Source organism: Mandrillus leucophaeus, unplaced genomic scaffold (assembly GCF_000951045.1).
Source record: "Mandrillus leucophaeus isolate KB7577 unplaced genomic scaffold, Mleu.le_1.0 Scaffold218, whole genome shotgun sequence".
In the NCBI taxonomy this organism is placed as follows: domain Eukaryota; kingdom Metazoa; phylum Chordata; class Mammalia; order Primates; family Cercopithecidae; genus Mandrillus; species Mandrillus leucophaeus.
In genome coordinates, this window is record NW_012102232.1 from 1,545,101 (window position 1) to 1,557,515 (window position 12,415).

The 12,415-nt window shown below is 44.4% G+C and overlaps 1 protein-coding gene across 1 annotated transcript in view; it reads left to right on the top strand.

Annotated features, from left to right (window-relative positions):
• PDZD2 (PDZ domain containing 2) overlaps positions 1–12,415 on the top strand; it is a 386,629-nt gene that overhangs the window by 327,700 nt on the left and 46,514 nt on the right. Inside the window, exons 15-18 of the mRNA XM_011980798.1 lie at positions 6,760–6,841; positions 8,911–8,945; positions 9,678–9,834; positions 11,357–12,168. Coding sequence (XP_011836188.1) covers positions 6,760–6,841; positions 8,911–8,945; positions 9,678–9,834; positions 11,357–12,168 — 1,086 coding nt within the window. The remainder of the gene's footprint in view (positions 1–6,759; positions 6,842–8,910; positions 8,946–9,677; positions 9,835–11,356; positions 12,169–12,415) is intronic.

The following is a 12,415-nucleotide window of genomic DNA, read 5'->3' on the forward strand; positions in this document are numbered from 1 at the left end:
CAGTGAGCGGAGATCGCGCCACTGCACTCCAGCCTGGGCGACAGAGCAAGACTCCGTCTCAAAAAAAAAAAAAATAAGATGAAATCTGGCTTTGCAGACCAATTGCTTATTTGCAAATGTTACTTTGTAGATTTTTGCTTCCATCAAAGTTGGGGAAAAAATAAAGCCCAGCATTTCAAATAAACTACAATGGAAAAGTTATTTGTTAAGTTTATTCAAAATTATGAAGGATAGTATTTTTCTGATAGACCAAGTCCTCAGGACTAAATTTTTTTTTTTTTTTGGGACAGGGTCTCACTCTGTCACCCAGGCTGGAGTGCAGTGGCACAATCATGGCTTACTGCACCTTGACTTCCCGGGTTCCAGCAATCCTCCCACCTCAGCCTCCAGAGTAGCTGGGACCATGGGTATGTGCCAACACACCTGGCTAATTTTTATATTTTTGGTAGAGACAGGGTTTCACCGTGTTGCCCAGGCTGGTCTCGAACTCCTGAGCTCAAGGCATCCGCCCACCTCGGCCCCGCAAAGTGTGGGGATTATAGGCGCAAGCCACCGTGCCTGGCCAAGACTAAATTTTTAAATTCATGCCAGGATCCTTTTCATTAACTGCTCACACAGTTGTTCTAGAATCTACCTAAACAGCATAAATATGTATTGAAATTCTCCTGACCATGACATTTAACATACATTCACATTTTCTAGTACTGGTTTTACTTGTTCTGCTAAAGACACATTCTGAAAGTGGGAGTTCTTTGGTTTATCTAATACAGGTGGCTCCATAGGAGATAAGAGGAACCACATGGGGCCTTGAGCCAACAGGACATAGCGTATCACTGCAGCTCCTTACATTTTATCATTGTAAAGATACTCATATTGTCTTCTGTTAAGAATGAAATAATAATAATATCATTATTATTAATTATTATTATTATTATTTGAGACGGAGTCTCGCTCTGTAGCCCAGGCTGAAGTGCAGGGGTGTGATCTCGGCTCATTGCAACCTCTGCCTCCTGGGTTGAAGTGATTCTCCTGCCTCGGCCTTCCAAGTAGCTGGGATTACAGGTGTGCACCATGATGCCCAGCTAGTTTTTGCATTTCTAGTAGAGACGGGGTTTCACCATGTTGGCCAGGCTGGTCTCAAATTCCTGACCTCAAGTGGTCCTCCCTCTGGATGATGGGATTACAGGTGTGAGCCACCACGCCCAGCCTGAGAATGAGTTATTAAATGACTTTTCCTTACTTACAAGTTTTACTTGGAAGGAAAGAGGGAAGATCCTTTAAGTCTAATGTTAGCTGCTTAGCCTGGGTACCACCAGCCCATGTGAACCTGGTACTGATCAGGAGGCAGAGGTGCCAAGGAGGCCCTGGGGGTGAATTGGGATGGATGTGGAGGTTGTGAAGCAGGCAGGCAGGCTGCCAGGCATCAACAGAGGGACTATCCTTCCCTGTCTCCCTCCAGCCAGGGCGATTCAGATCATCTATTCTCATCCTAAATCAAATTCATTACCTAAACATGTATTGAGGTTCCACTGGGTGCCAGGCACTGTCAACATGTCACGGCTGCACAATGAATTAGAACGTATCTCAAGAAATTTGCAGCCTGCTCTGAACCTGAAGTTCACGGGACCTTTACCAGGACATTACGAACTACACAAATTTGGGAATATATTTGCAATTGTGGACGGAATCAATAGCTTCTATCAAATTCTCAGTCATTCATGACCCCAAGAATGTTAAGCGTTTTGTTAGAGTGTGAGGATGTTACTGTTGTTAGACTGATGAAAGACAAGACCAGATTTAAAGAGTGGCTCCTCTTCTGTCTAAGCCAACCTTGACCTGGGCAGAATACTTCTATAGTTAAGGCCTAAGAGCCCACTAATTTTTTTCTCAGCATCAGTGTCACACTCTTGTCCCATATGGAACTTGCAGATAATCATAGTCCCTACGTTGTTGGACTTGGCTGTTATCTTGTTATATCTCTTCTATACTTGTACAGTTGCCTTTAACTTTTTGAAGCTAACCATAGGACACTTCAGCAAGTTCAACTCGACCCAATTTTTTTTGTTTGTTTTTTGATGCGCACAGGAAAAGAAGGAACCAACTCAAATCACTTTTTCTTTTTTTTTTTTTTAAAGACAGGGTCTCTCTCGGTTGCCCAGGCTGGAGCGCAGTGGTGCAATCTCGGCTCACAGCAACCTCCGCCTCCCAGGTTCAAGTGATTCTCCTGCCTCAGCCTTCCAAGTACCTGGGATTATAGGCGGGGCGCTGCCACACTCAACTAATCTTTTGTAATTTTAGTAAAGATGGGGTTTCACCATGTTGGCTAAGCTGGTCTCAAACTCCTAACCTCAAGTGATCCACCCGCCTTGGCCTCCCAAAGTGCTGGGATTACAGGCATGAGCCACCACGCCCAGCCTCAATCCACTTTTAGCACTATTTTTTATTCTTTTGAGTAATTGTTGTAAAAGTCTTTTTAAATTAGCTTATCTCTAATGTTGTGATTAAGTTGTATTTAACAAAATTTAGCTTTTCCTTTCAGCAACTCAAAATGTTCACTAAGGGCAGGTGTGGTGGCTCACATCTGTAGTCCTAGCACTTTGGGAGGCCAAGGTGGGCGAATCACTTGAGGTTGGGGGTTTGAGACCAGCCTGGCCAACATGGCAAAACCATGTCGCTACTGAAAATACAAAAATTAGCCTGGTGTATTGGTGGCTGCCTATAATCCCAGGTACTCAGGAGGCTGTGGCATGAGAATCACTTGAACCCAGGAGGTGCAGGTTGCAGTGAGCCAGGATCGCACCACTATACACCAGCCTGGGTAACAGAGCAAGACTTTGTCTCAAAAAAGTAAAAAAATAAAATCAAAGTGTTCATTAAGAACATTACCTCTTGGCCGGATGCAGTGGCTCATGCCTGTAATCCCAGCACTTTAGGAGGCCGAGGCAGGTGGATCACCTGCGGTCAGGAGTTATAGACCAGTCTGGCCAACATGGGTAAAAGCCCATCTCTACTAAAAATATAAAAGTAGCTGGGCTTGGTGGCAGGCGCCTGTAATCCCAGCTACTCGGGAGGCCGAGGCAGGAGAATTGCTTGAACCCGGGAGGCGGAGGTTGCGGTGAGCCGAGATTGCGCCATCGCACTCCAGCCTGAGGGACAAGAACGAGACTTAGTCTAAATAAATAAATACATACATACATACATACATACATCCGTCCATCCGTCCGCCCATCCGTCTGTCCCAGCTGAGCGCAGTAGCTCACGTGTGTAATCCCAACACTTTGGGAGGACAAGGCAGGTGGATCATTTGAGGTCAGGAGTTTGAGACCACCCAGACCAACATGATGAAACCTCATCTCTACTAAAGATACAAAAAATTGCCGGGTGGCATGTGCCTGTAATCCCAGCTACTTGGGAGGCTGAGGCAGGAGAATCGCTTGAATCTGGGAGGTGGAGGTTGCAGTAAGCTAAGATCATGCCACCGCACTGCAGCCTGGACAACAGAGCAAGGCTCTCTCTCAAGTCAATCAGTCAGTCAATCCAATCAAACCAACCAAGTCCTGCTTCCACCTTTTTATGTTTTTTCCTCCTTATCACTTCCCATTTTTCTCCTTTCTATTCTGTGGTTCTGACACCTTCACTTAAAATCTGTTCTCTTTTGTTTCACTGCTGTTCTCTTTTGTTTCACTGCTGACTCTCTTTGCCTGATGGTTCCATCTAAAGTAGTTCTCAGCTCCTTCCCCCAGAATCTCCCATTGGATGCTACCACCCACATCACCTCCTTTCACCTCGGGAAGCAGTCCAGTAACCTGTGGCTGCCCTAATACATCCGTCAGCAATGTTACAGAAAACTGAGTTTTCAGTGGTTTGCAGTCATTGGCTTCAAGGCATGTCTGACTTCAAAATCACAGCATAACATGGGTCACGATTTGTTCAGAGGTCCAGTTCATCTCGGCCCCAAAAACCCTGCCTATTTTGCCAATACAATCAAACATCCAAATGGCATTTCAGTGCAAAGCATCATAATCCTGGTGGACTGGTGGCCACCATGCCATTGACCATGCAGGTTCATCCACGTTTCTAGCCACAGTAATATGGTCGTCTGTGATAGTGTTGGAGGTATGTCCAGCAAAACCACATGCCGGTGTGTGTTTGACCGGATTTCACGTTTCTTCCTAGGTAAACGTGGTGTTCTTAGTTGTAACTTCATACTGTATTTATCTTTTGGTTAAGATTCCATTTTATGTTGAATGTATTTTTGTACCACTTAGCCCAGCATTTCATGCCAGTAGTACATTTTGATACTGAATGTATGTGCTTGCTTAGTTTTCTTGTTATTCCAAGATAAATACCACAAGGATGTCTTTTCTTCTGTTTCTCATAATGTCTGGAGCGGTGGCTGCCCAGTTGGGTTATTTAAGCCTTCCAGGTCTAGTCAGGCCGAGATTTAGACTAGCTGGGAGAGCAGCTTCTAGCTTACATTAAGTGGAAGAAAGTATTAGAAGTCCGTTTTTCTCCTAGTCAAAAAAAAATCAATTGCAAATATTAAAAGTCTAGTATTAAGAAAAACAGCAACCACTCTTTAAGCTGATATTTTCCCTGACTCATTTATATAAAATTATTCTGTACTATGTGGAGGGGGATGTGTGTTTCAGTATGTATGCCTGAGTGCATGTATGTGTACATATTTTATTTCCTGTGAAGCCTACCATAAAACATGACATAAAGGCCACAATGCCAGTATAATTTAACTGTTATGATAAAATATATGCTGAATTCTATATAGAAATATTTATTAAGACAAATTGTTATGCTTATCCAAACATTGCTTATGTCAAATACTATTTTAGTACATAACATTACCATTCAAAGTTTTAAATACTCCTACCTTTAAAAAAGAAACTCCACATTTTCTTATTATTTTAATCAATATATTTCATTATATGTCAGGTTTTTAAAAAAAAATCCTCCCATGAATAATGACAGTTATGGATAACAACTGAGAAAAACATCCGTGAATCTGCCATGATACTAATAAATACAGAAGGAATGGAAAACTTATAGAAGCACTGTTTTGAAAGCTTCATAGTCATAATTGATTTAAGCAATAATAGTCGATGCTAAAACCATAGAGTAAAAATATATTGAAGAGTGGGATATTTATGTAGTCTCAAACTATTTCTTCACAGATTACTCGTTAATGACTGAAAAAAATTCCAGTGGAGAAATCTGGCAAATTCCATCCCTAATCAAGAGATCAAAGTTATCACCAATTATAAGACACATTGACCCTTAGTGCCTCTGAATACACTGAGAAGGAAATCATTTTTGTACTTTTTCTGCCAAAAAAAAAAAAAAATGCATAATCTGAATCTAAGCATGAGGAAACTATCAGACAGATCTTAATTGAAGGTTTGGATTGGTCTGGTTTCTTCCAAGATATCAGTGTCATGAAAGACCAAGGAAGATCCAGGGGCTGTTTCAGATTAAAGGAGACTAAAGACATACAACAACTAGATCCTGGATTGCCAAAAACAATTTTTTTATAAAACATCACTATGCAAAGAAATTGACCCATGACAGCCTGCTACAGGTCCATAGCAAGATGTACTTGCACCAAAATGTAAACATTATGTCACCGTGCACACTATTACATAGTTCAGCTGACATTTTTTCCTTAGCATGATGATGTTGATGAAGCTGTATGCTAATTTGCATTCTGGAGTTAAGTTCTTATCTCATCACAGGCTGGCATTAACTTTCTGTGAGCTAGTCCCAGACTACAGACACACTTTGAGTAGTACTTGCAAAGGACAGTATTAGAAAAGTACTGTCAGTATTCAGTGTTCAGTCAAACAGGAATATGAAATGTATGTTACACAGTCATCATTGTTGCATTTCCTGAATTTGATAATAGTATTATGGTTATTTAAAAGGATGTCTTTGTTTCTAACAGACCCATGCTGAAATATTTACGGGTAAAGGGTCATGATGTCTGCAGCTTACTCGCAAATGGTTTAGCAAAAAGCTGTAATTCTGTGTGTGTGTGTGTGTGTGTGTGTTTATGTAGGGAGGGCATGCATGTAAATGTGGCAAAATGTTAAAAATTAGTGATTCTAGGTGAAAAGTATACTACTCTTGCTTTATGTGGGTTTAAAATTGTTTAAAAATTAAAAAGAATTAGGCCAGGCACAGTGGCTCACACTTGTAATCCCAGCACTTTGGGGGGCCGAGGTGGGTGGACCACAAAGTGAGGAGTTCAAGACCAGCCTGACCAATACAGTGAAACCCTGTCTCTACTAAAAATACAAAAATTAGCTGGGCATGGTGGTGCGTGCCTATAGTCCCAGCTACTCGGGAGGCTGAGGCAGGAGAATCACTTGAACCTGGGAGTTGGAGGTTGCAGCAAGCCAAAATCAAGCCACTGCATTTCAGCCTGGGTGACAGAGTCTGTCTCAAAAAAAAAAAAAAAAAAAGAATTAGAAGTGAGTTTTCTAGAGAAGCAGATCTCAGCCGTGTTATTGGGAATCATAGCACTGAATGCTTTGCTTAATGAACTTGGGCACCAGTTGAAAGTCTTGTTATGTGTGTGTTGCTGGGCTTCTTACAAGCTCTGAGTTACTACTACTTCAGAGGATGGTCATAATCCTTGGTCCTGTGGTTTGCCTCTTTATCTGCACTTGACTCTGACTCTGGTCCTAGGTACTTTTATTGGGAGAAATAAATAAAACCATCTAATCTTTGCTTTCTGCTGAAAATCAGGTTTCCGAGCAGGAAATGGATGAAGTGATAGCACGCAGCACTTATCAGGAGAGCAAAGAGGCCAATTCCTCTCCTGGCTTAGGTACTGTAATCACACATTTTCATTCAACATTCAGAAGAGTTTCTCATTAAGTTCACCCATGGGGCACTCCCCAGTGCAGGATTATTGGATTTTTGTAATTACCAGGTTTGGCAAAAGTAGCTGTCAAAGACAGTCTATGCTTTCTCTTGGCTGCTACTTTTGATTTCTGCAGTTATTTAATGTGCTTCATTAAAGATCTAATCATGCATGCTTCTTATAGTACTTTCACATAATTTGCAAAGGTAAGTTAGAAGCATTTCATGTATTTATGCTCGATTCATTTGAAATGCTAAAGATGAAAGGGAAGTGATAACCAGAATGTCAGTAGTTTGGTGGATGCAGAGTATTATCTACCAAAAAGCCTGAGATTTCTTTACAAGAATTAAAAAGTTTCCACTCAAAGAGGGTAATAGAGGTAGCAAAAATCATGATTTCTCTCTTAAGTGGAAAAATTCAGGCAGAGAAGGCTTGAGATAGTAGGAATTTCATATGAATTTAAAGTATGAAACATTGTATCAAGTCTTAAAAATAAAGTTTCCTTTAGCATAGAAGCCTAAAGGGACTCTTCACACATTTCTGAGCTTGAGATTATACTGATGTTCAGATTGCTACCTGGGAGGAAAAGGAACTGAGCCACAAGTTTTTAGTTGTCAGAGGAAAAGGAAAAGCGTAGGGTTTTTTGGCAATCATGAAATACCCTGATTATTTACATTCGTAATTAATATATTTGAAGTAGACACAGCCGTCTTAGGCTCTTTATTCCACCAGTTTGTCATCCCGACCTGCCTAAGAGCTGTGCTGTCATAATCCCAGCATTTCCACTTGATCATTTATAAAAGTTTATTAAGCCGTAATCCTCATGCCCAAAGTCCTTTTTGCTTCATGGCATATAGTTTAAATCCTGAGCCTTTTCACACTGCAGTTAAAAACTAAAATAGGGCCGGGCATGGTGGCTCAAGCCTGTAATCCCAGCACTTTGGGAGGCCGAGGCGGGCGGATCATGAGGTCAGGAGATCGAGACCATCCTGGCTAACATGGTGAAACCCCGTCTCTACTAAAACTACAAAAAACTAGCCGGGCGAGGTGGCGGGCGCCTGCAGTCCCAGCTACTGGGGAGGCTGAGGCAGGAGAATGGCATGAACCCGGGAGGCGGAGCTTGCAGTGAGCTGAGATGGCGCCACTGCACTCCAGCCTGTGGGGGACAGAGAAAGACTCTGTCTCAAAAAAAAAAAAAAAAAACTAAAATAGATACTCAGTCATCTCCTCAATTCTTTCATGAGTTTCTTGGGTGTTCATTTGTTAATTCATCCTTCAATCCATTCAGCAATTATCACCGAACACTTAGTAGATACGAAGTACAATGTCCAGCTCTGGCCAGGCGCCATGGCTCACGCCTATAATCGTGGCACTTTGGGAGGCCAAGGTGGGCGGATCACCTGAGGTCTGGAGTTTGAGACCAGCCTGGCCAACATGGAGAAACCCCATCTCTGCTAAAAATACAAAAGTAGCCAGGTGTGGTGGCACATGCCTGTAATCCCAGCTACTCAGGAGGCTGAGACAGGAGAATTGCTTGAACCCGGGAGGCGGAGGTTGCAGTGAGCCGAGATCATGCCATTGCAGTCCAGCCTGGGCAGCAAGAGTGCAACTCCATCTCAAAATAAATAAATGTCCATCTCCGTGGGGTCAGATCAGTCAACATTCCTGCTCTGTAGATTTAAGGAGGGATACAAGACACATCCACTCATACATTAGATGATGTATATGAAAGGTGATGTGTGGGTAGGATAAAACACTTAGGAAATTCAGAAGAAATTGCTTCTAACTGGGATCATCATACAGGTAGTAGCATCTGAGTTAGGGCTTGAAGCATCATGGCAGATGGGATGGGGATGAGGATCAGGTACCCAGGCAGACTGCATGCACGTCTACCCCAGTGCATGCAGCCCATCATCAAGCAAAGGGACTTTGGTTTACTGTGTTTGCTACCTCCTTTTCTAGTTAAGGATGTAAGCCTATTTGTGACTTGAGCTTTATTGTTTTGACAATATGGTGACTTTTCCCTCCAACAGGTACCCCCTTGAAGAGTCCCTCTCTTGCAAAAAAGGTGAGTCAAGGTGAACTGCTACGTGCCTCCCTCAGCTGGACTACAAATCAATTCCTGGAGCCCACAAGTCAAGCTGGAGGGCCCAGTCCCTGTTTCTGCCCATGAGTCATTTTTACCACTTTATACAGGAAAACACAACAATGCTCATTTGAGAATAGATGCAAACGTGTGTTTCTTTTGTTAAACACTTATCCAGGAAAAGAATAGAGCAACAAAATAAAAGAACTGAACTACAGTTTGCAAAATAACTTGTCAAACTGCTCCATAATAAAGCAGCGTGAGTCGGGGCTTTAAGGAGGCCGTGGGATCTTCCTCAGCTAGGCTTTTGCTGAGTCTCAGTGCATCGGGGTGCAGGATTCAGACTCCCCTGGTTTTTGCTTACCACTTGACTAGACTGGTTGGCTTGAATCCCATTTGGCTTTCCCATCACATCCCCCCAGTGTTTTTCCTGGGATGGCTGATGTGCTGCTGCTGCGGCTTTTCCGATTATTGCCAAAAATTCAGCCAAAAAGAAAAAGTCTCTAGAAACATGGTCTGGCACCAGTCACCTTCTTATTCATTAGTTGTCCATTTAGCCATCCTAAGTAAATGGAGGTGAGTGTTTACTATCACAGCTATTTCAAGTGACCATGGATTAGAACAGAGTGTTCTTGGAAAGATAGGACGTAATAACCCTTGAAAATCTGCTTCTGCTGCATTTTCTTAGTCATCGGATGTTTTCTTCTTCAACAGGACTCCCTTATTTCTGAATCTGAACTCTCCCAGTACTTTGCCCACGATGTCCCTGGCCCCTTGTCCGACTTCATGGTGGCCGGTTCTGAGGACGAGGATCACCCAGGAAGTGGCTGCAGCACGTCGGAGGAGGGCAGCCTGCCTCCTAGCACCTCTAGTAAGCAGGGACGCCCCAGAGGGCCTGGGCTCTGCGTTCCAGTCTGCAGTGACTGGTTTCCACCTCTATGCTGGCGGCTACAATGGTTTAACTACCCTGGTGCTGTAAAATGAGAAAAGAGCTGGAGACCAGGCCAGGCACAGTGGCTCACACCTGTAATCCTAGCACTTGGGGAGGCTGAGGCAAGGGGATCACCTGAGGTCAGGAGTTCAAAACCAGTCTGGCCAACATAGTGAAACCGCATCTCTAGTAAAAATACAAAAATTAGCTGGGCCTGGTGGCATGTGCCTGTAATCCTAGCTACTCGGGAGGCTGAGGAGGGAGATCACTTGAACCTGGGAGGCCGAGGTTGCAGTTAGCTGAGATCGCGCCATTAGACAATGCTGTACCCTGAGAGTTTACTCTTGGAAAATGCAGCCCCTGTTAGTGACTGGCCACTCAGTTACTCACTAAACAGGCTGGATGCACATTCTATAGCCAGGTGGGTGGTGGCTAAACCAAACGTCCATCCAATGGCATTTACATAATGTAGTCTTGAATTTTATGGCATCAAATCAGAGTGGGCAACCTGATGCCCTTACATTTTAGGGAATTCAGCCAAATTCCAGGTCCCTTCCCTCACCAGGCCCTAGCTTCCATTCTTGGTAGAAGGCTGTAAATTAAAGATTAAGAACTCAAAAGAGACATATTAGCAAAAGGTTTTGTTTTTTTTTTTAAATTTCATTGGTATATCTATTCAAGATAATATGAGATGATAATCTGATATGATCCATACCGATTTCTCAGACTTCTTCCTGCTGGTGAGGTTTCCTCTTAATTTCTAACATCTGAAGAAGAAAATCCCCTTGTTTTAGGAGAGGCAGGCGACGACCACTCTGGCTCATTCAGAGCTGTCGATGAGCTTGCTCTGTTCTTACAGAAACCTTTCAAGGTGCAAACGTGTAGTTTTTCACTACATTTAACAAGATATAAAAATCATTGCAGATTCAGATTGGCATTGTTCTAGAGTAGCTTTGAGACATAGGATAGTTCAGGCTTCGCTGTACCACACTGCAAGCGCTCCCGTGCCTGTCAAGCCTCCCTTTCTGCAGATGAAGGAAGGACCTCAAGGGGCCAAGAAGGCAGCCCAGGTGTGTGGGACATGTCATCATTCCCCGGGTATCCTCCTATGGAGGAATTCTCAGCAGCATTTAGGTTAAACCCTAACAATGTGTTAGATATCATGGGGGTGAAAGAACTAAGTTTCTGTCTTCCGACAGCACACATGTTTGAGTTAATCCAGGGGCTGGGATTTAAGAAAAGGGGTTGGGGGTAGGTCACTAGGGAAAAGAGAAAGACGGCCAGGCTATCCACTCCGTGTAGCCTCCAGGAAGCCATGTTGCCCAGGCCTTGAGTCCAGTGGCTGAGGTTGTGTATCTGGTGTCAGTGAATGTGGACATGCTTATGTGTAACGATGGGGTCAGATGGTAAGACAGGGCCAAGCAGGAAGTTCACTTGACTTTTCTGTCCCCACCTCCGGCAGCTCACAAGGAGCCTGGAAAAGCCAGAGCCAACAGCCTCGTGACTCTCGGGAGCCAGCGGGCCTCTGGGCTCTTCCACAAGCAGGTGACAGTTGCCAGACAAACCAGTCTTCCCGGAAGCCCACAGGCCCTCCGAAACCCTCTCCTCCGCCAGAGGAAGGTAGGCTGCTACGATGCCAACGATGCCAGTGATGAGGAAGAGTTTGATGGAGAAGGGGACTGCATTTCACTCCCAGGAGCCCTCCCGGCTCCCAGCAGGCCTCTGGCAGAGGATAACTCGAGGTGTGTCTTAATTTCCTCTTCCAAGGGCATGGACGTCCACAACCAAGAGGGACGACCCCAGAAAACACTGGTCAGCAAGGCCATTTCGGCGCCTCTTCTTGGCAGCTCAGTGGACTTAGAGGAGAATATCCCAGAGGGCATGGCGGACACTCCTTCCCATGCAGCCAACCTCACGGCCTCTGCAGGGGCCCCCAAGGGGAGCCCTGGAAGCTGGTGGAAGAAGGAACTGACAGGATCAAGTTCTGCACCCAAATTGGAATACACAGTCCATACCGACACCCGGAGTCCGATGAACACTGGGAGCCCCGGGTCCCCCCAGCAGAAGAATGAAGGCCTGGGCTCCAGGCACAGACCAGTGGCCAGGGTCAGCCCCCACTGCAAGAGATCTGAGGCTGAGGCCAGGCCCAGTGGCTCAGAGACAGTGAACCTGACTGGCAGAGCCAATGATCCATGCGATCTGGACCCGGGAGTCCAGGCCACTTCTGTCAAAGTGACTGTCGCTGGCTTTCGGCCAGGTGGAGCTGTGGAGAAGGTAACTGACTTTCTTTTAGTTACTTGGAATGGAAGTGCATGAATATGTGTGAGTGAAGATGGAGCCTGTTGTAAAGCATGGGGAAGCTGCCAGTGGGAACGGATGATGGCTGGAGAATTATCTTTCAACAGAGTCAATCACTTAAATACCTGGACTGCTTGGGAGCTTTTTTTTTTTTTGGAGATGGAGTTTCGCTCTGTCACCCAGCCTGGAGTGCAGTGGCGCAATCTCAACTCAGTGCAACCTC